A 26,120-nucleotide genomic window follows, 5' to 3' on the forward strand; every position below is an offset into this window, starting at 1 on the left:
TTATGATCAGAACATACTTAGTGGAAGATCACAGCGGGTGTGGTACAGGTCAACGATATGCCACATCCCTGTTAAAGTAAATGCATGGAGGCTTCTAAACTTCTAAAGGTTTTTGCAAGACATTTTAATGTAAAATGTTTTTAAGCATTTAAATCTTAGAGCATGTAGAACCAATCACAAGGAAGGCATGCCAGCATCTTTACTTTCTAAGAAAGTTAAGGAGGTTTGGCAAGTGACCACACACTGATAAATTTCTGCAGATGTACTGTTGAACGTATGCTCACCGGTTGCATCATTGTCTGATATGGCAATTTACATGTGCAGGAACGTAAGTTGCTGAGAGTAGTGGACTTAGCACATCCGTTCTCCGCCTTCGGTATATCTACACGAGGCACTGCCTCAAAGAAGCCACATCAAATATCAAAGGTTCTCACCATGCCATCTTCTCACAGCAACCATCAGGCAGGAAGTGCAGAAGCCTGAATTCTCTCATCACCAGGTTCAGGGACTTCCCCTTCCCTTCAGACAATTGGCTCTTGAACCAAGGCACACAACCTTACTCGGTATAGCAAATCTATAACCTCCTTGATCACTTTACACGATGATGGACCTTTGTTGTTCTAATCGTGTTCTTTCTTGTAAAAGAAATTGTAGATAATTTGTGTTTAATTCCCATTTTTCTTGTTAATGCTGCTTGCCTGTTGCTATGTGCCAGTGATGCTGCTGCAAGTAAGATTTCTATCTATCGATCTATTTATTTGTTGAGATACAGCACAGAGTAGGCCTTTCCAGTCCGTTGAGCCATGCTGCCTAGCAACCCCTGATTTAACCCTGGCCTAATTACGGAACAATTTACAATGACAAATTATACCAACCAGTATGCCTCTGGAAAGTGGGAGAAACCAGAGCACCCTGAGGAAACCCACGCAGTCACGGGGAGGATGTACAAACGCCTTACAGGCAGCGGCGGGAATTGAACCTAGGTCACTGGTACTGTATGCTAACTACTACGCTACTGCACTGCCCTGTTTTAGTGTGCTCACATGTAACTGTGTACATGACAATCCTCAATATCAACTTTGACTTTGAGCAGAAAAATTCTGTTGATAAGCCAAGTTAAACAGTACACCATAGTGGATAATGAAGGTGCGATGTAATCGTTGCCTCACCTTGTGAGCAAAGTGCTTACCATTCTGTTTGGCTGTCTCATAGTCCTCCTTGCACACCAGCCGGCTGTCTTCCATCAGATAGAACTCATCGCCAGTGGCCAGCTGCCGGTTACACATGATGCAGGAGAAGCAGTGAAGGTGGTAGACAAAGTCCTGTGCTTTCCTCACCACCTGGGTCGGGGGGATGCCCTGCTGACAGGCCGCACATTTTGTCCCAAATCGTCTGCAATGAATGAGAGTGCAACAGAGTGACAAGGCACATTTACTTTACAGGGTTACTCAACATGAACACAACATTGTTCCTTTGCTCCATGATAGGCAAAGGCAGATTTACTTGTGGCTCTCTAAAACTCTCCAAGTTCCGGAAGACACACAACAGTATGTCCTCTCCAAAGGGGTGGGAGTTTTAAATCGGCCAGGGTGGGCAGACGGGGATCTCGTGCTAATTCACTTCCTCTGTTTGCAGTATAACGTTAGCCGGGGCTACAGACTTGTATGTTTAGAGAGGGACTGAGCCCTTAACCCATTGACCCAGAGGTAAAGAGGCTGTGTAGCAAGCTGCCGCTGACACCATTTAACGCCAAACAGCAGAATTGAAGCTTAATGGGGGCGGGTGAATGAATCAAGCAGGTGCCATCAGAACTTGAAGAACTATCACTGAATGCAAGCCATCCCTTCTTTTAATGCAGGATGTTTTTGGCTGCATGCCATCCACAAATGTGTTTACTCATCACATCATCGTTCCAAGTTTGAAAGATTATTATAATATTCCTGAGTGAATGGCTTAAGGTTGACTGATGAGAAGGCTATCCATAATGAAGAAACAGTGCAGCACGTTATAAATTTCAGCACTCTAGGGCCAAGTTCCTAGCCTCACTGAAAGATCCACATTCAAGCGAATCCATCATCGATGACAAAACTCGTTTACCGGCTGCGTTTTTGCATTGCCCTCAAGAGGCATTGCTCTTGTGTCAGCTGTGACTAAGTGGACAGAAATCTCACCAGTGGCACAAGGCCGTGGATTCGAGGGCTGCTATAGAACTACATCTGCCTGTCTTTCCCGTGCTGAATGAAGTGATGGCTGCACCATCAGAGGTGTGATCTTTCTCATGCAAGACAGAACTGGGAACTTATTCATGTACTCGGAGTGCAAGGAGACACGAATTTCTGATGGAGTTAAGGGTTCAGGCATTCACTTGGATAACTGGACGAATGCTCTCCTTCAGCCTGTTAAAAACACTGGGCAAGACAGCAACGAAGTGGGTGTGAACTCAAAAAAAAAACCCTGTTTCTTACTCACTGCCTGCTAAAGCTATTTATTTCAGCTGAGATACATATTCCATTTTTAATTTTTTAAAATTTATTGAGATACAGCAGAGAATAGGCCTTACTGGCACTTTGAGCAGTGACGTCCAGTAATCTCTCAATTTAACCCTAGCCTAATCATGGGACAACTTACAATGACCAATTAACCTACCAACTGGTTTGTCTATGGATTGTAGAAGGAAACCGGAGCACCCAGAGGAAACTCATGCGGTCATGGGGAAATCCTGCAAACTCCTTACAGACAGCAGTGGGGATTGAACCTGGGTCACCTGTTATGCCAACCACCATGCGACTGTGCCATTCTTCCCTCTTTGTCCTATCGCAATAATTAGCACCATCGAGAGATTCCAATCAAAGCAGTTGACATGCTATGGAGTCATTGTCAGAAAGAAGTACAACATGGAAACAGGCCCATCAGTACACCAAGCCATTTCTGTACTGATCTGACCCTAACCCATTTCATTCTCCCCACTTTCTTATCATCAAATCTCAACACGCCAAATTTGACCACTCGCTGACTGGGGGAAAATTACAGCAACAAATAAAACAACTAAGCCACACATTCTTGGCAGGTGGGGGGAAATTGGAGCACCTGTAGGAAACTCACCTGTCACAGGGCCGATGTGCCATCTCCACATGGGCGGTACCTGAGGTAAGAATCCAACATGGACTGCTGGAGCTGTAAGGAAGGGCTTCTACTGGGTTACCACTGTGCCACTTCAGGTGGAATTACGCAATTTCAAGCACCACAGTACTTTAGCTTTTAAAATGCATTTCCCCCCACCCCCCAACTTTAGGATACAACAAATACAAATCAGTTCGGTATTTCAGGATTTTTTGTTCCAAAATTCTTTTCAAATTATTGAGAGTCAAAAGAGGAAAATTAGCACTGCTAAGGAAAGTGATAATGAACTTCTACAGAGGGAGAGATAATTCAATCACTGATACCACATGGTTAATATAGTGGTGGCAGCTAACAGTAAATGTTAAAGTTGGGCAGATTCAGACACAGGGTTGCCATAGGAGCCAATACCTGTGCCACTCAGTTACTGTGTCGAGACCTCACCCATTGGGACCATTTCCAATGACACTGGGAATGCTCCCCTCTACCATGCCCATCATCAGGAGAGCCAAGTAACCTGCCCTGCACCAAACTGCATGGGTGGCTTTTCTCAGAGGGGTTGAGGCAAGAGATCCCTCCAACCCATTGAATATAAAAGTTCCCAGCTCTTCAGGGGCAATGTTCGTCAAGGAAGCTGCTCAGTGCAATATGGTAGCACGGTGGTTAGCTCAACGCTTTACAGTACCAGCGACCTGGGTTCAATTCCCACTACTGCTTGTAAGGACTCTGTACGTTCTCCCTGTGAGTGCGTGGGTTTCCTCCAGGAGCTCTGGTTTCCTCCCACACTCCAAAGACATACTGATTGGTAGGTTAATTGGTCATTGTAAATTGTTCCCTGTTTTGGCTAGGGTTAAACCAGGGTTACTGGGCAACGTGTCTCAAAAGACCAGAAAGGCCTATTCTGTGCTGTATCCCCAATAAATAAATAATCTAAATGGAGCAATTGACTCAACCTCAGACCATTACCCCAATAAGCTCAGGACCCATTTTTACCCTCCCCACCCCGTTCCCAGACAGGGTACCATTCCAGTGGCACATCTTACTGGGAAGAGTGCCACAGATCCAACACGGAACTTTTTATATGTTGAGTTTCCTTCTGAGTTTGGGAACCTTAAATATTCGATGTTCTCAGTGTATTCAGCAGGAGCCTGGACAAGTAAGGATTCAACATATTTATCACTTCTATGGCGATAGAAAACCACTCCATTTTCTGACAACCTGAATAGTTAGAACATTTTTATTCTATTCTTCCTTTGAAAATGCCCAATGTGCCGGTTATAGTGGCGGGGTATGGAGAACATATTGACACTGTTTTATTCCTGGACTGCAGCCTCAGAACCCTCTTTACCACACGCTCTGATCATACACTTGTTAAGCTCGGGCCAAGCCCAGACTGAGGCCTTCTTTGCTCTGTCTCAACCAATTAGTTCAATTCTACACACAGGACTGCATCACTCATTGTTAGCACATGACATTTCGTTTTTAACATCAGCAATCTTTGTCGACATTTATAGCAAGGTCATGGGTAAGTACTAATCTCTGTCAAAATGGAGTTGTCTTTTCTAAATTATTTTGAACATATTTCCACCAGGGACTGGATTGAGATTGCCTAACGCAATTTTCCATTGTATTGCTTCAGATAGTGGAGGGCAGAGAGACCAGGGCTCCACAAACACAGACATAAATGTGTGTGATACAAGACCAGAAGGACACAAAGTTCTTACCCACACAACAGTACATCCTGCTGTATTGGTTTTCTGGATCACTGATAATGCAGACTACAGGACTAAAGAAAAATCTACATCATGTTTCAGGAAAACTTTGGGGAAATTCTTGCTAATATCTATAAAGGATAGCTCTGATCCCTGTCCAAGTCCCCTTTTAAATTTTGGTTTGAGTCAGAATTTTTTCATGTTTCTTCATATATATACTTCCGCCAGAAGATACAAATTTTGTGACATATTAGTGATGAAAAACCTGATTCTGATATGTGACTGTATTGTGGATTTAGAGTGGGAAGGGGGCAAAGAGAGGGGAATCATGGTTGGGAAAAGGGGAGGGAATAGGAAACATCAGGGAGACATTCTGTAATGATCAATATATCAATTGTTTGGAATCAAATGTCCTTGCCTGGTGTCTCGGGGCTGAATGTGTCTGCACTCGTGCGAACCCTCCTGACCCTTCTGTGCCTCCTGTCCCACACACCTCCCATGGAACCCCAACCTCACTTATCCCAATGTCCTTTACTCCCACCAGATTTTCAAACCTGCTCTCTGCTGCACATTGGCAAATACAGTACTGCACTGAAGTCTTAGGCTCCTTAGCTACATACATATCCTAAGGCGTTTGAACCGGTCTGTATGAGTTGGACTGAGGCTGAGAGGATCCTGATCGAGCAATGCAAAATTACGAGAGACAGAGATAAACCCTAAAAAACTTTTCCCCATGGCCGAAACGTTTAATACTGGAAGGCGTGGGTTTAAAGTGCAGAGTATAAGGTTTGGGGAAGAGTTGTGACAGAACCTTTTCATGTGCACGATGGATGGATTATGGAACACACTGCCTGAGTCAGTGACGGAGGCAGGTATTCCCACTACATTTAAGAAATATTTTAATTTTATTAATTTAATTTATCTATCTATATGCGTATCGATGTATGTATATATGCATTTATTTTTTAAATTTATTGATACAACTCAGAATGGGCCTTTTCAGCCCTTCGAGCCACGCCACCCAGCAACTCCTGATTTAATCCTAGCCTAATCATGGGATAAATTACAATGACCAATTAACCAGCCAGCCAGTACATCTTTGGATTGTGGGAAGAAACCAGAGCAACAGGAGGAAACAGGGAGAATGTACAAACCACTTAAAGGCAATAGAGGGAATTGAACCCGAGTCGATTGTCCTGTAAAGTGTTGTGGTAACCACAATGCTACTGTGTCATCCCTCATTTTGTCAAAAATTTGAATCACCAAGGCTTAGGCAGCTATGGACCAAGTGCTTGTAAATGGGAGAAATATATGGTGAGTATGGACAAGGTGTGCTGAAGTTGCTGAAGATAGACTAACTCCGTGACTCTTAAAGCATTAAGACTTGATTAAGCTTTCATAGAAGCATTGCATTCTGTTACCTTAACCTTATCCTAACTTGTTTATCTCATGGCAAAATACACTGCCGCCACCACCATCTAATCTTCTACTGACACAAACCAGCCAATCGTTAATTTCACCAGTCCAATCCCTGTCCATTGCAAATATGATTGATGATTAACATCAGGACCAGGGCTACTAAGGTCAGTTCCAGCATCTCACCACAGATGGAGCCTGGAGTTTTCCTGGATTCAGTGCGCTTGGCAGAACAGAACACAGAAGGAAGAGATTTATTTTGTTATAAAACCCAGATAGCTGTCACTGCACTGTAGACTTTGACTAATTATCTTGAGTCAAATCCTGATCTGAATGTTTGCTGGGGCATTCCAGGGGACGGTTTATCATCTATACCGGATTCAGCTTAATCCTCCAAAGGTTAGAGGAGGTGAAAGCAAGTCAGCATGGGCTGGGATGGTGTATCAAAATGAATGTGACCATCACTAACCCCCACCGCACTGGTGATCCACTTGCATTGGAAACAAATTTAAATTATGTTCATCATTAAATATTTGCTGTGCTTTACATGGGAAAGATTTCTTTCACCAGAACAGGACACAAACCACTCAACGTTCTAATTCACTTTCAGAATCACCAGGCCCACCCTCCCCAAAGCAAAGTACTGCAGATACTAGAAATCTGAAATTAAAAAAACACAGAGGCTGCTGGAAAGGTTTGGCAGTTAGATAGCATCTGTGGATAAAGAAAGGTCATTGAATCTTTTCCTCTCTGTTCAGAGATGCTGCCTGCCCTATGGTGTACAGTATCTCTAGCATTTTCTGATTTCAGTCTTGCTGTCAGATAGAAAAGCAACTGACACAACAAGAATTACCCACATGCCATGCAGAATATCTCAGGAAAAAGCGCAGACAAAAATATTGCAGCAGTAGGTAACATTAATGCAGCATTCAGCCCTTCTCTGCCAAAGAAACAAGTGAAAAATTGCTATTAATGTAGGAAAGCTGGCACGGACTTGCAGACTGCAGGTTGCTTTTGCCTCATTAGTGCTGAGCTGCTCAGGCAGTGCAGTGAAAAAACAAGTAAGTCCCAGGGAGCAAGCTTTTTTATTTCACTGGCTCCGAGGAAAAGCCACATTTGAATGTATCAGCTTATCTTGACTGAAAGATGCAAAGATTCATTTTCTGTCAATGCTTTGGAAATGAATCTGGTCAGATGTCTGCCGTGCTGAGGGCCCAAAGTGGGAAATATCCTTGTTATGGATCATGAAAAATTGGATTCAATAGATGTTTGGATTATTTCTGTGGGGAGATTACAGGGTCAGGCAAAAGTTAAACTGGTGGGTACCTATGAAAAGGAAAAGCTTGTTGGTTCCAATGGCCCTTAATCATTGTTCCTCAATATTCTCAGAGGTTACATATGATATTCCTATGAAGGAATAGACAGCTCAAGTTCGTGGAGAGGAGTTTACAGAGAAAAGTGAAAATCCTGAAACACCAAACAGGTCAGGCAATATCTGTGGGGATGGAAGCTGAATCAATATTTTGACTCAGTTCTGATGCAAGGTCATTGATCCAAAATGCTTACTGTTCCCATTTCCATAGACGTTGCTTTGTAGGCTTTCCATCATTTTTGTCTTTATTTCAGATTTTCGGCATCTGTACACTTTTGCTTTTCAATTGTAAATGAGAAAGTACTTCTTACCAACATTGTGCCAACTCATAGGTTGGAGGTGATTCACAGATATCAGTCTATTGCTTAAAGGGGGGAAAAACACTACACCAACATCTCTCAGCAAAAGCAGTGCCATTTTATTTAGAAAGAGCAGTTAGTATGGGATAGTGCAAAACACATGTAAACACCACAGCTATGTGTATCCAGCATGACTGACAAAGTTTTCTCCACTCTCATCATGTGAAATTTTGTGTCCAAATGCAAACACTCACCTACCACACCACAGCACTCCCCCAGCCCCCGCCTCAAATTGCAATTAAATACAGAAGCATGAGAATGGATATTGAGGGAGAAGAGGGTGGTCTTCTCTGATTGAATACTATGCACTCTATATGACCTTTTAATTGTCCCATTGATTTAGCGATTAAATCCATCTCAACAGAAACAAATATTTACATAGCGCCTTAAACTTAGTAAAATGTCTCAGCATGCCTTACATGAATGATAAAACAACAGGATTTGACAATAAGCCACCACAAAGTGATCATGCAGGTATTGGTCAAAATGGTTGGTTGCAAAAAGCACTCAAGAGTAGGAGAAAGGAACAGAAAGGCTTAGATGCAAATTTCAGAGCTTAAGAGCTGGACAGATGGAGGCCCTTATGAAAATTCAAAGAAAATCAACCATGTTAATCAGGAAGACTATAGGCTTCATTTTTATTCTGTGCTAACTTCAATGCTTTTAACCGGGGGGGTTGCGAGCCTCACAACATTTTTTGGGTAGTTGCGAGGAGAGAGTGACGGACAGGCAAGGGGTAGAGGTAGTGATTGATAGTGAGCTTAGGGAAGATAATTGACAGATGAGGTTAGGGAGAATAATTGAGAAGTGAGTGGTAGGGATAGGGAGTGAGGTGATAATAATCAGTCAAATCTCACTCCTGATTTTCATCAATTCTGTTATGGTCATTATTCTATTACAGATTTATTGAGTATTCCTGCAAGAAAATAAATCAGTTCTGTTATGATGACATATATGTACTTTGATAATACATATGCTTTGAACTTTGATAATATCATAAATACTGGATGAATAACCTGCTCTCCTTTCCGACCTACGTAAAAGGAACGTCTGGCTTATGTAGACTTTATAGCAAGAATAAGACCATAAGACCATAAGATATAGGAGCAGAATTAGGCCACTCAGCTAATCTTTAATACATCCACATCTGCAGACGTTGAATTTTAAACTGACCCTTATAGTATAACTCAAATGTTACTTTTATCCCTTGGTTCTTTTTTATCTTCCTCCTCCCCAGCCACCTTTTCACATACTCTCAATCCCCCAGACAATAGACCATCAGAGTAAACCATTGGGCTAACTATTTCTGGCAACAGTCAACCTTGTAATTAGATGGTTATATGAGTAAGCATAGTATCTTAACTTTGTTGGACAGCCACTAATACTAATTACTGTATTCTTAAAGTAGTTCAACTGCTACTCATTTTTTTTTCTTTCCACTCTAACATGTAAGTGATCCTAATATTCTACATTTGTTCTATTTCACAGATCTACTGTTTATACAAGAGTCAATGAAGTATGCATCAGAAACCCCCAGATGCATTCACTTGAGAATTTACTAAACTGGTTTCCCATATTAACCAAAATTCCCGAATGGGAATAAAACAGCCTTGCTCTTAATCCCTTCATAGGAAAGAATTGTTCATGTCATCCTAATCTTAGTGGCTTTAGAGGAAAGCATTGTATAAACAACCTTAGTCTCAGTCTTTTCAGAAGGAAGTCTTGTGCACATGGCCCCTAACCTCAATCAGTACAGAAGAAATATTCTCACAAACCACATCTGATGCAATTTCCTTTAGGAGTCACTGTATTTCTCAGATCAGTCCTTCAGAGCACATATTTATATCAGGGATGGATAATAAGTGATAGTTTTCTGTGAAGACCACATGAATATAGAAAGGAAAAAAATAACCTGCTGGAACAATTCAATGGGTCAAGTAGCATTTGTGGAGGAAAACGGTCCAGGGCTGGGTGGGTGTGGTGGGGGTGCCTTTTTGCCAAGCTCAACTTTCCAACAGCAGCTGGCCCTTCTAGAGGTCAAAAAGTTGTTTTTGAGTGAGTTGAACTTCCAACCAATATTCCTTTTTCAACTTATTGTTGTAAATGGGATCCAATCTTCAGTTCTTGATATAAATTGCAAGTAGCAATCTGTGAAATTAAAAGGACAGGTTTGCAAACAAATGACACCGTCTATAGAACATAGACTGCTGGCATAGCATAGGGTTAATTGCTTGGGAGATGCAGTGTAAAACAATGGGGTTATGCTAATTGGTCTGTATCAAACCAGATAACACTGGCTAAGATATTTAGTTCATGGAAGCTTGCAGACCAGATCGATACTATCATTTATCAATAGCTGACCTATCAATAGTAGGAAGCTTTGTGTGCTTAGAGAGCCAACTTCGCAACAATAATTTTGGGTGTGTGCAATATCTGTCAGGGAATGTAGAGGAGACCTGACCTAAAAGCAGAACAGCGGAGATGATTCAGCAATAAACGATAACACTCCATGACAGGCTGCAAAACAAGGGAGAACAGATACTAAACACCACAGACTACAAGGTAACTGAAGGCCAGAACCAACTTGTTGAGACTGACTGTTTCAATGGAGGAACAAGGACTGTGGATGCGAGCTGGGTTTAAATAGGCTGCAGGTGATGAGTTGGAAAGGAGTGGCAAGTTACTCCTGTTAGCTGAGTGGAGACTCGGACGTGCCTGCACACGCAAGCCTCACAGGCTCCCTCCTCCTACAGCCAGTACCCAATCGCCCAGGGTGATCTGGATGGGTCCAGTGGAACTCCTCAATGAGAGATAGATCTAAAATAAAATTTGACGGCACCTATGACCTCTCCTCTGGGTAATACCCTTTCCCTACTGCATATCCCATCCACGGTGATGTGAGGTCATCAACTAGCGAACTGTGAACATAGCACCACCTACCACCATCCGAGGTTCTGGAGGTGTAGGCTCAGGTGAGTTGAATGGTCCAAAGGCAATGGGCTTGAGGCAGGAAGTATGATCCTGAGGGACGGTAGGTGACTGGATTGATGTGATGGGTAGTCTGAAAGGGATCAGTGAACCAGCATGAGAGCCTGTGGGAGTTGGTGCACAAGGGCAGATCTCTAGTGGACAACCAGACATGGTTCCCGAGCCAGATTTGCCTGGCTTGGTGCTGCCAGCAAGACTGGCTGCGAGGATGGCCTTCTGTGCCCTCTTCCGAGCATTCTAGCAGTGGCAAACCAGGGCCCTCATGGATGGACCATCCACCGTTGGCTCCTCTATGGAGAACAACAGGGATTGGTAGCCATGATACATTTCAAAGGCTGACATACCCACAGCAGAGGAGATGTATAGATTGTGCGACAGCTTGGCCCAGGGCGGATTCTTCTTCCATGTGGAATGGTAAGAGATGGCAAAGCATCAAAGGAACTTCTCCACTTGCTGATTGGCTCTTTCTGACTGACCATTGGCCTACAGATGATAGCCAGAGGACAGAGGAAGCAGAAGGCTCACCAGAAGTGGGAGACGAATTTTCAGACACAATATCCTGAGGGAAACTGTGGAGGCGAATTAGCTGTTGGAAAACCAGATCTCAGTGGCTGATGGAGTTTGGGAAGGCAACAAAGTTGCCTCCTTGGAGAACTAGTCCGTCACTGTTATGATCACTGTGCCCTCATCGGAAGGTGGCAAAATCCCTGAAGAAGTCCATGAAAATATGGGACCACAGGCGATGAGGGACTGGTAGGGGCTGCAAAAACTCAAAGGGCCACTGTTGGAGGAAATGGATTGGGTACAGTGAAGGCATGCAGCAACAAACTGATGTACGTACATCAGTGATCATGGTGGGCCACCAGCAGCAGTGTCACAGAAAATCCAGAGTCCATCGTGCACCGAGGTGGCTGGAGAGGGGTGAGCCCATTGGAGTGTCACAGAGCCCATGGCTGCCGGCATGCACATGCTGTTGTCAGGTGTGTCGGCCGGCGTAGGCTTATGTTGTAGGGCCTGGTGGATCTGGTTCTCAAGGTCCCAGATGATTGCGGCAAGGATCTGCAAAGATGGAATGATGATCTGAAGGTCATTCTCCATTTCAACTGGGTTGAACTGTTGTGACAGGGCATCCACCTTAGTGTCCTTGAATTCAGATCGTGAGGAGATGGTGAAGTTGAATTGCTCGAAGAAAAGAGCTCAGCGAGCCTGATGTGGGTTGAATTAGCATATCAGTTGAAAAGATATGAGGTTCTGGTGGTCAGTCCAGATCAGGAAAGGTTTGGTTTCTCGCATCAGCTCCTTGTCTCCTACTTCATAATGGCATTGTGTAGAGTTGAATGTACATGAGAAGAAGGCACAAAGGTGTGTCCTTCCATCGTGTCCTTACTGGGAAAGGATGGCCCTGGCACCCATGTCAAATACATGCACCGCTACCACAAAAGATCCAGAGGGGTTCAGATGGCAGAGTATGTGAGCGGTGGTGAAGACTCTCTTGAGCTCCTCGAAAGTGCAGTCCACAGCAGCAGACCAGGTAATCTGTGAGATAGGTGATTCACTGAGGGAGGTATGAGGAGCAGTGATTTGGCTATGATTCCTATTGAAATGACAGTAGAAGGTGAAGCCCAAAAAGTGCCATTCAACGATGTCACTCATTTTCCCTAGGTCCACAGTTAGGCCTTGGGGTGCAAGAACGTAACCCAGAAAGGAAATGGCCAGGGTGTGGATGGAACTGGCATTTCAATAACTTGCAGTACCGTTGATTTTCGAGGAGATGCTGAAGAATGAACACGTGTGACAGTCATGGTCCTGGGGGTCCTTGGAGAAGATGAGGATGTCATCAAGGTATGCAAACATGTACCTATGTAGCAGGTCTTAGAGGGGCTCATTAATGGGGTCCTGGAAAATGGCTCGACAGTTTCACCATAGCCCCCCTGTGTCAGTGTGTTCACTGGAGTCGATGCATCTTTCTTTTTGACAAAGAAGAATCCTGCACCGGCTCAGGACTGGGATGGTTGAATGGAGCCATATTGTAGTGCTTTGGTGATGTAGTCATTATGACTTAGGTCTTAGGAGAAGAGAGGAGAAGAAACAATCATGGGGAGGGTTGGTGAGGGAGATCAGAAAGAGTGAGTTAGGCTATGGTGCTGGAATGAGGGACTGAGGGGAGTTTACAAGTTAGAAGGCCCCTCATCTCTCCCTGGTGGTGCTGTTTGCCAGACACAGTGGATATTTGATGTGTGGGTGATCAATTGCTCCTCAGTAACCACACAAGATGGTAATGGGTCAGCAGCACTCCCACATTCCAGCTGCACTCTGCCGTGAGGGTCTGGAATTCCACCGTGTAATCCAACACCAGTGTGAGCTTCGACACATGCTAAGATTCCAATTCATTGCCTCTTTCCACTTCCCAGGTGCTCAAAAGCCCAATGCATCTCAGAGGTGAATTCCTCATATTTATTGCAAATGGTGGTTTTATTGTCCCAGTTAGCACGGCCAGTGTCAACGTTCACTCAGTCAAGAGAGAGGCAATCTTGGCTTGGTTTGTAGAGTACAGAGATGGCTGGAGCTTGTAGTGCAGACACATTGGGACACAAAGTTGCAGCTTTGGGTTGGGGATGCATCGAAGTGTTCAGGCACTGGAATCGGGTTCCGTGGGAGGAGGGTGACTGGTGCCGGGTTGCTGTATTGAGACAAGAGTGACAAGCAGATTGTCAACAGTTTCCTGCTGCTTCTGGATTGTGTGCTCGTGTCGACAGGCAACTTTTAGGCAAACAAACTCTTCTGGGTCAATCGGTGGTTCATCTATCCTGCTAGGGAATGTAGCAGAGGCTTGACCCAACAGGAGAGTAGTGGAGATGATTCAGCAATGAACAACAACATTAATAATAGATTGTAAAAATCACAAGCCATGAGGGGCTTCAAAATGAGAGAGAGCAGATACCAAACAACACAGGCAACAAAGTAACTGAAGGCTAGGAGCAACTGGTTGAGGCTGACTGGCTCAATGGGTGAACAAGGACTATACGAGAGCTGGGTTTAAATTGGCTGCAGGTGATGAGTTGGAAACAAGTGGGACATGAGTCCTTAGCTTGGTGGAGACTGGGAAGTGTCTGCCTGTGCAAGCTTGACAATATCTGTCCCCAGAAGCTTTTAGATCATTTCTGTGAAAAGGTCCCTGAAAAAAATCACATATGTGTGAAGTCACGCAACTGGCAAAAAATAGTATAAATGATTGGATTGAGTTGTTCCCTGATCTTGGTGATCTACTTGCAAACATTTCCTCACCATCCGAGGAGGCATCATCAGTGTGCTATTAATTGTGGTGTGTTCTCCAAATACTTGGTCTTTATATAATCATCAGCTGATTGGTCATCATTACAGAAACTCAATTGTGACGTAGACCTCGATCCTATTTATGAGCCAATACGGGCCAAATTCCAGACCACAACACCTGCAACCAATCAGCAATGAGATTTCCTCTCCACATCACAATTGAGTTTCTGTAATGATGACCAATCAGTCAACTGATGAGTATATAAATGCCAAGCTTTCAGAGGACACACCACTGTTAACAGAGCTTTGATGATGTCTCCTCGTACGGTGATGAAACATTTGCAAGTAACTGTCAAGATCAGCGAACAACTCAACCCAACATCAATCATACAAACTGCACATTTTCAGAATTATTTCCAAAAGTATACATGTAATCGAGCAATCAGGCTTGTTTGGAATGGTCAAGGAAAATCAAGGCGATTGACAGAAAATCAGGGTGCATTCCTCTGCCTTCGTTTTCTGCAACAGATGACTTGTTTATTTGTAACTCATTGGTACCTTTTTAGTTTATAGGAATTGTATCTGTGTTTTGGAAATACTTTATGTTTTAGAAATCATTTGTAATTGAGAAATCTTTTATAAGATAGAAAACTTCTGTGAGTTTTTAATGAGTTTTAATACATTTATGTAAATTTAAATGTGAATAATTAAAAATAAATAAAAACTGTGTTTAATGTACTTTGATAGCTAGAAGTATCTCCTCCTTGGTAGGGAGGGGATACCCACTGCTCCACCGTGGGTATTGGTAGCTAAACTCACTGTGCAGGATCAACAGGGAAGTAACCTAGCCTTTGAAGTGTAGATGGCTGCAGTGTAACCTCTCCTTAGTGAGAATACTCATGGCCATTTATATCCAATAGAGCTTACGATCTTCGCTTGAGTTTAGAACTTCACGGTCAGTAAACCCAATTCCATCACAGTTTAAGACCTTGCATCAAAAACCTGAGTTCTTCCAGTAGCATCTGTGGTTTCTTGTGTCTCCATGAATATATGAAATATGTTCTGATAGCCTGGTTGATCAAATATGTTGTAACTTCTTCATTTATCGTTGAAACATTCTGGAACTTTGTTTGAATCTTGCAATTATTTGTGTCCATAAACTGGCTGTTTGTTTTATCCCATCACAATTCCCCTCTGACTAAGAAACATGATTTTTTTAACAATGCCAGTAAGTCAAGGTAGTGTGTTAACACTTCAACCATTCAGTTCAGCCTGTCCTGAACCAAGGACAAACAACAATACAAAATAACACCATTCATTGCCATGTAGAATTACTACTTCAATATTCCACTAAGGTCAGTGTATAGTCATAGGAGTAATCTGATTAAAATAAGAACTGCTAAGTGGAGAAAAGAAGATGCTTTATAATAGATTAGATAAAATGGAACAGACAATAAGCCCTAATGGAGGAATTCGCAAAATCATCAAGAAGTGGGCTTTAGGAGCCTTTCAAAGGAACGGAAGTTTGATGAAGGATAGATTTCAAAGGAGTGGAACCAAAGAATATTTAAGGTCTTCTATTAGTGGTGGGACAGAGAGATGAAATCAAAGGGTGAGTATCAGGCGGTACTGTTGGAGAAGGTGACCTGAATTGAAGTCAGCATGAGGGACTCAATGAGTAAGACAACTTCTGTCAGTCAACTTTAGTTTCAAATCAAGGGTGTTTGATATCTGTAAGTTTAACATTCCATAATTCACCATTGAGTCACTGGCTGCATCTACAATTAATTAAAATATGTTTTTACCAATAAACCCAATTTCTGCAATATTCATTCTTTCAGATGTGCCACATACTAATCATTCCACTGGAGATCAGATCCATTTCTAGCTGTGCGAAGATTAAGAGTTTTTGAGAGAGGGAGAAGAGGGGCTGCAAATCAGAAGCAACATGAGAGATAATTATTGGACATACCCTGAAAAGAATGGTATTAAATGCAGAGGAATAATGGGACTGTTCGTGCAAAGCAGAACAACATTTAGAAGGATGATGCCTTCTACATTATAATAGTAATATACACTAAAGCACTTTGGAAGTTCTGAAAGTTAGGAGGTCCCATATTAATGCAAATCCTTTATTTAAATACTGTTGGGTTTACTGTAAGTTTGAGAAGGACAAATGATGCTAATATATTACATTTACTTTCTAATTTTGAACACGTATTACAAGAGGACAAAATCAGCATGATTTAAGCATAAATTAAAAATAATAGAATATATAAGGGTGTTGAGGAAAAGATCTCTCAGATGAAGAAACAAAGGAGACAAAATTTGCAGATGCTGGAAATCCAAGCAACACACCAAGATGCTGAAGGAACTCAGCAGGCCAGGCATCTGTGGAAAAGAATACTGTACGATCGACGTTTCAGTCCAAGACCCTTCAGCAGGACTGAAGGATCTGCTGATGGGTCTCAGCCAGAAACATCAACTTACTCCTGCTGAAGGGTCTCGGCCCGGAACGTCGACTGTACTTTTTTCCACAGATGCTGCCTAGCCTGCTGAGTTCCTCCAGCACTTTGTGTGTGTTTCTCAGGTGAAGAAAGTTAGATACCTTCAATGGGCACTTTGATTAGGTGTGGGTCCTCTTGTTTGAGAGAGAATGCCTGATCTAAAGGAGCTACTGTGAATAGAACATGGGGAGGAAAAATAATTGTCCTTAGGAGTTAGTTGGGAAAAGGTGAGTGGCACGTATAGGTCTCAGAGATGGTTATTCTTAGAGCAGAGGTTTTTGGAGTAAACCTGTAGCAATAAGGGTTGAAGTGAAATTAGTATGTGGAACATCCTTATGGTTAAGACTTAAAGGTTTTTAAGGACTGACCATACATCCTTTAGTTGGTGCGTGGCCAAGTGGTTAAGGCGTCGGTCTAGTGATCTGAAGGTTGCTAGTTCGAGCCTCAGCTGAGGCAGTGTGTTGTGTCCTTGAGCAAGGCACTTAACCACACATTGCTCTGTGACGACACCGGTACCAAGCTGTATCGGCCCTAGTGCCCTTCCCTTGGACAACATCGGTGGCATGGAGAGGAGAGACTTGCAGCATGGGCAACTGCTGGTCTTCCATACAACCTTGCCCAGGCCTGCACCCTGGAAACCTTCCAAGGCACAAATCCATGGTCTCACGAGACTAACGGATGCCAAAATACATCCTTGATTGCTCAGCTGTATCTACATGCAAATCAAATTGTGCTTTCTGTGTCTTTAATGAATTGACAAAATAGGATGCTGAATCTTACACTACAGTGATTCTAAACAAAAAATAACAATTCTTCTATTTGGCTCGTCCATTCACTAACACTCCCAACCAAATCAATCCTTGACCACAAACATAAAAAGAACACACTGACTTTGCAAAATTCCTCTACACCATATATTAGTAAAATAGATACCAGCTTCCTTAAGCTTGACAAATTCAGCACAGACACTGCTGCTTAATTTTGTACAGTCTACTTTGTCTTCAGAATCAAAATCTGTCAGAACCAGATTCAATGAAGTGTTCAAATAATGCTGAGAGAACGGTTTTTATTCTTGATTTGGAATGCTTTAGGCTTCAAAAAAATTGCTCTCCATTCAACCATAGCATAATATTCAGGAATAACAATCTGATGTAGGAAATCAGTGGGTCAGGCAGCATCATTTGAGGTAAGGAAATAGTTGATATTTTGGGTCAAAAATCTGTATTAGGGCTTTGACCTGAAATACTGGCATAGTTGCATAGTGGTTAGCACCATGCTTTACAGTACCAGCATCCCAGGTTCAATTCCCGCTACGGTCCGCAAGGAGGTTGTACATCCTCCCATGACTCCATGGAATTCTTCTGGGAGCTCTGGTTTCCTTCCACAGTCCAAAGACATACCGGTTGGTAGGTTAATATAGAAACATAGAAAATAGGTGCAGGAGTAGGCCATTCGGCCCTTCGAGCCTGCACCGCCATTTATTATGATCATGGCTGATCATCCAACTCAGAACCCCGCCCCAGCCTTCCCTCCATACCCCCTGACCCCCGTAGCCACAAGGGCCATATCTAACTCCCTCTTAAATATAGCCAATGAACTGGCCTCAACTGTTTCCTGTGGCAGAGAATTCCACAGATTCACCACTCTCTGTGTGAAGAAGTTTTTCCTAATCTCGGTCCTAAAAGGCTTCCCCTCTATCCTCAAACTGTGGCCCCTCGTTCTGGACTTCCCCAACATCGGGAACAATCTTCCTGCATCTAGCCTGTCCAATCCCTTTAGGATCTTATACGTTTCAATCAGATCCCCCCTCAATCTTCTAAATTCCAACAAGTACAAGCCCAGTTCATCCAGTCTTTCTTCATATGAAAGTCCTGCCATCCCAGGAATCAATCTGGTGAACCTTCTTTGTACTCCCTCTATGGCAAGGATGTCTTTCCACAGATTAGGGGACCAAAACTGCACACAATACTCCAGGTGTGGTCTCACCAAGGCCTTGTACAACTGCAGTAGTACCTCCCTGCTCTTGTACTCGAATCCTTTTGCTATGAATGCCAGCATACCATTCGCCTTTTTCACTGCCTGCTGTACCTTCATGCCCACTTTCAATGACTGGTGTATAATGACACCCAGGTCTCGTTGCACCTCCCCTTTTCCTACCATTCAGATAATAATCTGTTTTCCTATTTTTGCCACCAAAGTGGATAACTTCACATTTATCCACATTAAATTGCATCTGCCATGAATTTGCCCACTCACCCAACCTATCCAAGTCACCCTGCATCCTCTTAGCATCCTCCTCACAGCTAACACTGCCACCCAGCTTCGTGTCATCCGCAAACTTGGAGATGCTGCATTTAAATCCCTCATCCAAGTCATTAATATATATTGTAAACAACTGGGGTCCCAGCACTGAGCCTTGCGGTACCCCACTAGTCACCGTCTGCCATTCTGAAAAGGTCCCGTTTATTCCCACTCTTTGCTTCCTGTCTGCTAACCAATTCTCCACCCACACCAATACCTTACCCCCAATACCGTGTGCTTTAAGTTTGCACACTAATCTCCTGTGTGGGACCTTGTCAAAAGCCTTTTGAAAATCCAAATATACCACATCCACTGGTTCTCCCCTATCCACTCTACTAGTTACATCCTCAAAAAGTTCTATGAGATTCGTCAGACATGATTTTCCTTTCACAAATCCATGCTGACTTTGTTCGATGATTTCACCGCTTTCCAAATGTGCTGTTATCACATCCTTGATAACTGACTCCAGCAGTTTCCCCACCACCGACGTTAGGCTAACCGGTCTATAATTCCCCGGTTTCTCTCTCCCTCCTTTTTTAAAAAGTGGAGTTACATTAGCCACCCTCCAATCCTCAGGAACTAGTCCAGAATCTAACGAGTTTTGAAAAATTATCACTAATGCATCCACTATTTCTTGGGCTACTTCCCTAAGCACTCTAGGATGCAGACCATCTGGCCCTTGGGATTTATCTGCCTTCAATCCCTTCAATTTACCTAACACCACTTCCCTGCTAACATGTATTTCGCTCAGTTCCTCCATCTCACTGGACCCTCTGTCCCCTACTATTTCTGGAAGATTATTTATGTCCTCCTTAGTGAAGACAGAACCAAAGTAATTATTCAATTGGTCTGCCATGTCCTTGCTCCCCATAATCAATTCACCTGTTTCTGTCTGCAGGGGACCTACATTTGTCTTTACCAGTCTTTTCCTTTTTACACATCTATAAAAGCTTTTACAGTCCGTTTTTATGTTCCCTGCCAGTTTTCTCTCATAATCTTTTTTCCCCTTCCTAATTAAGCCCTTTGTCCTCCTCTGCTGAACTCTGAATTTCTCCCAGTCCTCAGGTGAGCCACTTTCTCTGGCTAATTTGCATGCTTCTTCTTTGGAATTGATACTATCCCTAATTTCCCTTGTCAGCCATGGGTGCACTACCTTCCTTGATTTATTCTTTTGCCAAACTGGGATGAACAATTGTTGTAGTTCATCCATGCAACCTTTAAATGCTTGCCATTGCATATCCACCGTCAATCCTTTAAGTGTCATTTGCCAGTCTATCTTAGCTAATTCACGTCTCATACCTTCAAAGTTACCCTTCTTTAAGTTCAGAACCTTTGTTTCTGAATTAACTATGTCACTCTCCATCTTAATGAAGAATTCCACCATATTATGGTCACTCTTACCCAAGGGGCCTCTCACGACAAGATTGCTAATTAACCCTTCCTCATTGCTCAAAACCCAGTCCAGAATAGCCTGCTCTCTAGTTGGTTCCTCGACATGTTGGTTCAAAAAACCATCCCGCATACATTCCAAGAAATCCTCTTCCTCAGCACCTTTACCAATTTGGTTCACCCAATCTACATGTAGATTGAAGTCACCCATTATAACTGCTGTTCCTTTATTGCACACATTTCTAATTTCCTGTTTAATACCATCTCCGACCTCACTACTACTGTTAGGTGGCCTGTACACACCTCCCACCAGCGTCTTCTGCCCCTTAGTGTTACGCAGCTCTACCCATATCGATTCCACATCTTCCCGGCTTATGTCCTTCTTTCTATTGCGGTAATCTCTTCTTTAACCAGCAACGCCACCCCACCTCCCCTTCCTTCATGTCTATCCCTCCTGAATATTGAATATCCCTGAACGTTGAGCTCCCATCCCTGGTCACCCTGGAGCCATGTCTCTGTGATCCCAACTATATCATAATCATTAATAACAATCTGCACTTTCAATTCATCCACCTTATTACGAATGCTCCTTGCATTGACACACAAAGCCTTCAGGCGCTCTTTTACAACTCTCTTAGCCCTTATACAATTATGCTGAAAAGTGGCCCTTTTTAATGCTTGCCCTGGATTTGTCGGCCTGCCACTTTTACTTTTCTCCTTAGTACTTTTTGCTTCTACCCTCAGTTTACACCTCTCTGTCTCTCTGCACTGGTTCCCATCCCCCTGTTGTGAACTAACCTCCTCACGCCTAGCCTCTTTAATTTGATTCCCACCCCCCAACCATTCTAGTTTAAAGTCACCTCAGTAGCCCTCGCTAATCTCCCTGCCAGGATATTGGTCCCCCTAGGATTCAAGTGTAACCCGTCCTTTTTGTACAGGTCACGCCTGCGCCAAAAGAGGTCCCAATGATCCAAAAACTTGAATCCCTGCCCCCTGCTCCAATCCCTCAGCCACGCATTTATCCTCCACCTCATCGCATTCCTACTCTCACTGTCGCGAGCCACAGGCAGTAATCCCAAGATTACTACCTTTGCGGTCCTTTTTCTCAACTCCCTTCCTAGATCCCTATATTCTCCTTTCAGGACCTCTTCCCTTTTCCTACCTATGTCATTGGTACCTATATGCACCACGACCTCTGGCTCCTCACCCTCCCACTTCAGGATATCTTGGACATGATCAGAAATATCCCAGACCCTGGCACCAGGGAGGCAAACTACCATCCGGGTCTCTGGACTGCGTCCACAGAATCGCCTATCTGACCCCCTTACTATCGAGTCCTCTATCACAACTGCCCTCCTCTTCCTTGCCCTACCCTTCTGAGCTACAGGGCCAGACTCTGTGCCGGAGGCACGGCCACTGTCGCTTCCCCCGGGTAAGCTGTCCCCCCCCAACAGTACTCAAACAGGAGTACCTGTTGTTAAGGGGCACAGCCTTCGGGGTACTCCCTATTACCTGACCTTTCCCCTTCCCCCTCCTAACCGTGACCCACTTGTCTGCCTCCCGTGGCCCCGGCGTGACCACCTGCCTGCAACTCCTATCACCTCCTCACTCTCCCTGACCAGATGAAGGTCATCGAGCTGCAGCTCCAGTTCCGTAACGCGGTCCCTTAGGAGCTGCATCTCGATACACTTGGCGCAGATGTAGACGTCCGGGAGGCTTGGAGACTCCAGGGCCTCCCACATCTGACACCGAGAACAGCAAACTGCCCTCACACTCATACTGCGCCTCTCCTCAAATAACAATTGGTCATTGTAGATTGTCACATGATTCAGCAAGGGTTAAATTGTGTGTTGCTGGGCTTTGCGGCTTCAAGGGCCGGAAGAGCCTACTCTGAGCTGTATCTCAATAAATAAATAACTAATAATTTTGATCCTCAGCTAATGACACCATTTCTTCTATCATTCTCCTACCTTATTTGTACTCCGCCCCATCTCATTTGATGCCAAGATCCTCATCCAGACTCTTCCATTTTGAACCCTCCGTAAATATGAAATCATCTGAAACCACCAACACTTTCAAAAAGTCCCTTTCTCATGATCTGATTGAAGTTGCTTGAGTGCTTAGGTTCCCAGTTCAGTGCCATTACAACTTTAAATTTCCAACCCTTGCTTGCAAATATTTTTATTTATATTCTGTCGTCTGTCACGCCAGATTGCAATAATTGAAACTTCTCATATTCTTAAAAGTTTTCATACACCTTCTATTGGCTCTACCTTCAATTGTCCTAGCACTAACCTTTGGATGCTCTGTGAAAACCACCTCTTTCCTCACAAGATGCTCCTTAAAATATAATGTAAAAGACACTTGCTTCCACTTATTGGATCATGACACCTATTCTTTGATTGTACTTCTGTGAAGAACCTTATGAACGATATTAAAAAGATGTTGTATCAATCCAATCTATTCCTACACGAAAAATTGTTCTCTCAATCTTGTGAAAGCTGGCAAAAAAGATTTTTATTTAGTATATTGATGAATGACCCTACTGTATGTTTATCTCCAACCACAGCTTTAGAGTAACTTCACCTACTTTCTTGTCCATCCTTCTCTGGAGTAGTTGTGGAATTAAGATGTTGAATAATGGGGAGAAAAATGAGAAGAATGGTGAGCCTACTGGCAAAAAAATAGTTAAAGTAGAGTAGGGTTTAATAGCAGCAGTTCTGGAAGAAAGTAGGAAGTGATTTTCAACTGACATTGATGCTAGGACTTTTATTTTGTAGGATTTTGTCAATAAAACATGTGCTTAACAAAAGCTGCAGTCCTTTACTTTCATTGCCAACAAAACAAACGCAGTTGCTTTACACTGACATCATTATGCCAGACACCGTCTCTTAAAGTGAACACAATGACTCAAAGATGGTGATTATGAATTATGTAGAACAGTTTCTATTATGAACAATGTGTGTCATCTGTCACCAGTTAAATTACTCCACAGTTTAACGTTTACCCCACAGTTTAACGTTTGCGCAATCAACTAGGATCTTGGAATTGGAAACATAGTATCAAAATCTGTGGATGACACAAATTGTTGATGGACGTGAGGTGGTGAGTAAAGTTCATCTGAGTGAAAATGTATAGAACAAGAATCTACATAGAATATAAATTCCAAGATGTAATGTGACACTTTAGGTAGAAAGAATATCAGAAGCCACAGACTCGCAGGAAAGCAAGAATGTAAATTGACAAGAAACAGAATTATAGATGTCGAATCACAAATCATTTTAAGTAACAATATAGTTTAACCATTTAAGGCATCCATTAGTCTTGCGGGACCATGGATCTGCACCTGGAAAGTCTTCACTCTCCAGGGCGCAGGCCTGGGCAAGGTTGTATGGAAGACCAGCAGTTGCCCATGCTGCAAGTCTCCCCACTCCACGACACCAATGTTGTCCAAGGGAAGGGCATTAGGACCCATACAGCTTGGCACCAGTGTTGTCGCAGAGCACTGTGTGATTAAGTGACTTGCTCAAGGACACAACGCATGCTGCCTCGGCTGGGGCTCAAACTCATGACCTTCAGGTCGCTCGTCCAATACCTTAACCACTTGGCCACATGCCCATACATAGTTGAACCAGGCCTCAAATATGCAAGTAGAGTGAAGAGTTCATATCAAGATGAATAGAATTCAAAAATAGTCATGTAAAACCGATATAAAACGTTGATTAGACCCCATCTATAATGCTGTGCATTGTCCCTTATATTACAATTTTTTTTAAATGTACAATGATTGGAAAAGGTAGAATAAATATCTTAGAGCTTGATACCAAAACTGGGGAAAGACAGGAAGGACTCAATGGGCTGTGACATTTTTTCCTGGTATGATTGAGAGGCAACTTGTAAAAGGTCCCTAAAATTATGAAGAAATTTTATGTAGAGATATTACTCCTACTTGTGGCACAAGTCCAGAATCAGAGGCTATAAATATTGTTGGCCATTAATAAATCGAGGAGAAACTACTATACTCGGTGAATATTGAGGATCCGGAATCCGCTATTGTAAGATGTACTTTGGGAAAAATCAGATAAGTATAAGAAATAGAAAGGAGTAGAAGATTGGCTCAAAGTACATGGTGAAGAATGGCAGGAAGATGTTTTTGTGCACTGTAGACAGTCGTTAGTGGTTGGATGACCTGTTCCTTTCCTTTTTAATTGCATGCAATGGCATTTGATATGAGATTGCTTCAATTAGTTTGTCTTATACTCCTTTCCTCCAACATTTCCATCCAATGGTATGAAGTTAAGTTTAGCAGATGTGGGAGGGTAGAGTTGGATAGCCATTAGAAGCGGATGTCCTCATACCCATGACCTGAGTGACATTGCTGCTATATCTTCTTGTTTGGAGTACACCTGTCCCGTTCGCCACAATCATCACTGTGCCCCCCAGAAATGGTTGTCTCTCCATCAATCTGGATACAAATCAACAGGCTACCCTCAACTAGTTTAGACTGCGAGCCAACACAGTTTGCTAGGGCATGGCCGTTGTCACGCATGAGCAACTACATGGACCCATGAGTGAGAGTTGTGACAGCAAAGTGGGCCAATGATTATGGACTTTCAGGGATGTAGCATGTTCCTAGTCAGAGGCAAGATCCCTTCTGCTTAACACTACACCCCATAGCATAATGTATTCATGTACTAAAGGGACAATGAGTTTTACATGATACCGTTAATGAATTGTAGGGACATATATTGCTCCATGATAGAACATACTAATTTACCATGAGCCTGCATTCCAGTTTACAGTATATCAATGCGTTAAAGGGGCATTACATTCTCTAACATAGTATGCACTGGTGTCTGAGAATATTGAGTATATCATGGCAGAGTGTCTGCATGTTCATTGGAGTTGTTGCATGAGGTGCAGTATCATATTATTAAAGTAATTCCTAACACCCCATATTTATGAACAATTTAAACATCAAACACAACACATAATAAAGATGCAAACAACAGGAATTCTGCAGATGCTGGTAATTCAAGCAACAGTTGCTGGTGAACACAGCAGGCCAGGCAGCATCTGTAGGAAGAGGTACAGTCGACGTTTCAGGCTGAGACCCTTCGTCAGGACTAACTGAAGGAAGAGTGAGTAAGGGATTTGAAAGTTGGAGGGGGAGGGGGAAATCCAAAATGATAGGAGAAGACAGGAGGGGGGGGATGGAGCCAAGAGCTGGACAGGTGATAGGCAAAAGGGATATGAGAGGATCATGGGACAGGTGGTCCGGGAAGAAAGACAAGGGGGGGAAGGAACCCAGAGGATGGGCAAGGGGTATATTCAGAGGGACAGAGGGAGAAAAAGGAGAGTGAGAGAAAGAATGTGTGTATAAAAATAAGTAACAGATGGAGTATGAGGGGGAGGTGGGGCATTAGCGGAAGTTAGAGAAGTCGATGTTCATGCCATCAGGTTGGAGCCTCCCTTACTCACTCTTCCTTCAGTTAGTCCTGACGAAGGGTCTCGGCCTGAAACGTCGACTGCACTTCTTCCTAGAGATGCTGCCTGGCCTGCTACATAATAAAGATATTTCAATACACTTATTACGTAATGTGGGATGTTGTGGCATGAGGACCTAGCGCATAGCTGACTTAGCACACGTGATCGCAGGCAGCCCAGGCTCTGACTAGCTTAGCAA

At 43.2% G+C, this 26,120-nt stretch overlaps 1 protein-coding gene across 1 annotated transcript in view; it reads right to left on the bottom strand.

Annotated features, from left to right (window-relative positions):
* lhx4 (LIM homeobox 4) overlaps window positions 1-26,120 on the bottom strand; it is an 84,008-nt gene that overhangs the window by 12,337 nt on the left and 45,551 nt on the right. Inside the window, exon 3 of the mRNA XM_072274751.1 lies at window positions 1,190-1,392. Coding sequence (XP_072130852.1) covers window positions 1,190-1,392 — 203 coding nt within the window. The remainder of the gene's footprint in view (window positions 1-1,189; window positions 1,393-26,120) is intronic.

The sequence above is a fragment of the Mobula birostris genome, chromosome 12 (assembly GCF_030028105.1).
Source record: "Mobula birostris isolate sMobBir1 chromosome 12, sMobBir1.hap1, whole genome shotgun sequence".
Lineage (NCBI taxonomy): Eukaryota > Metazoa > Chordata > Chondrichthyes > Myliobatiformes > Myliobatidae > Mobula > Mobula birostris.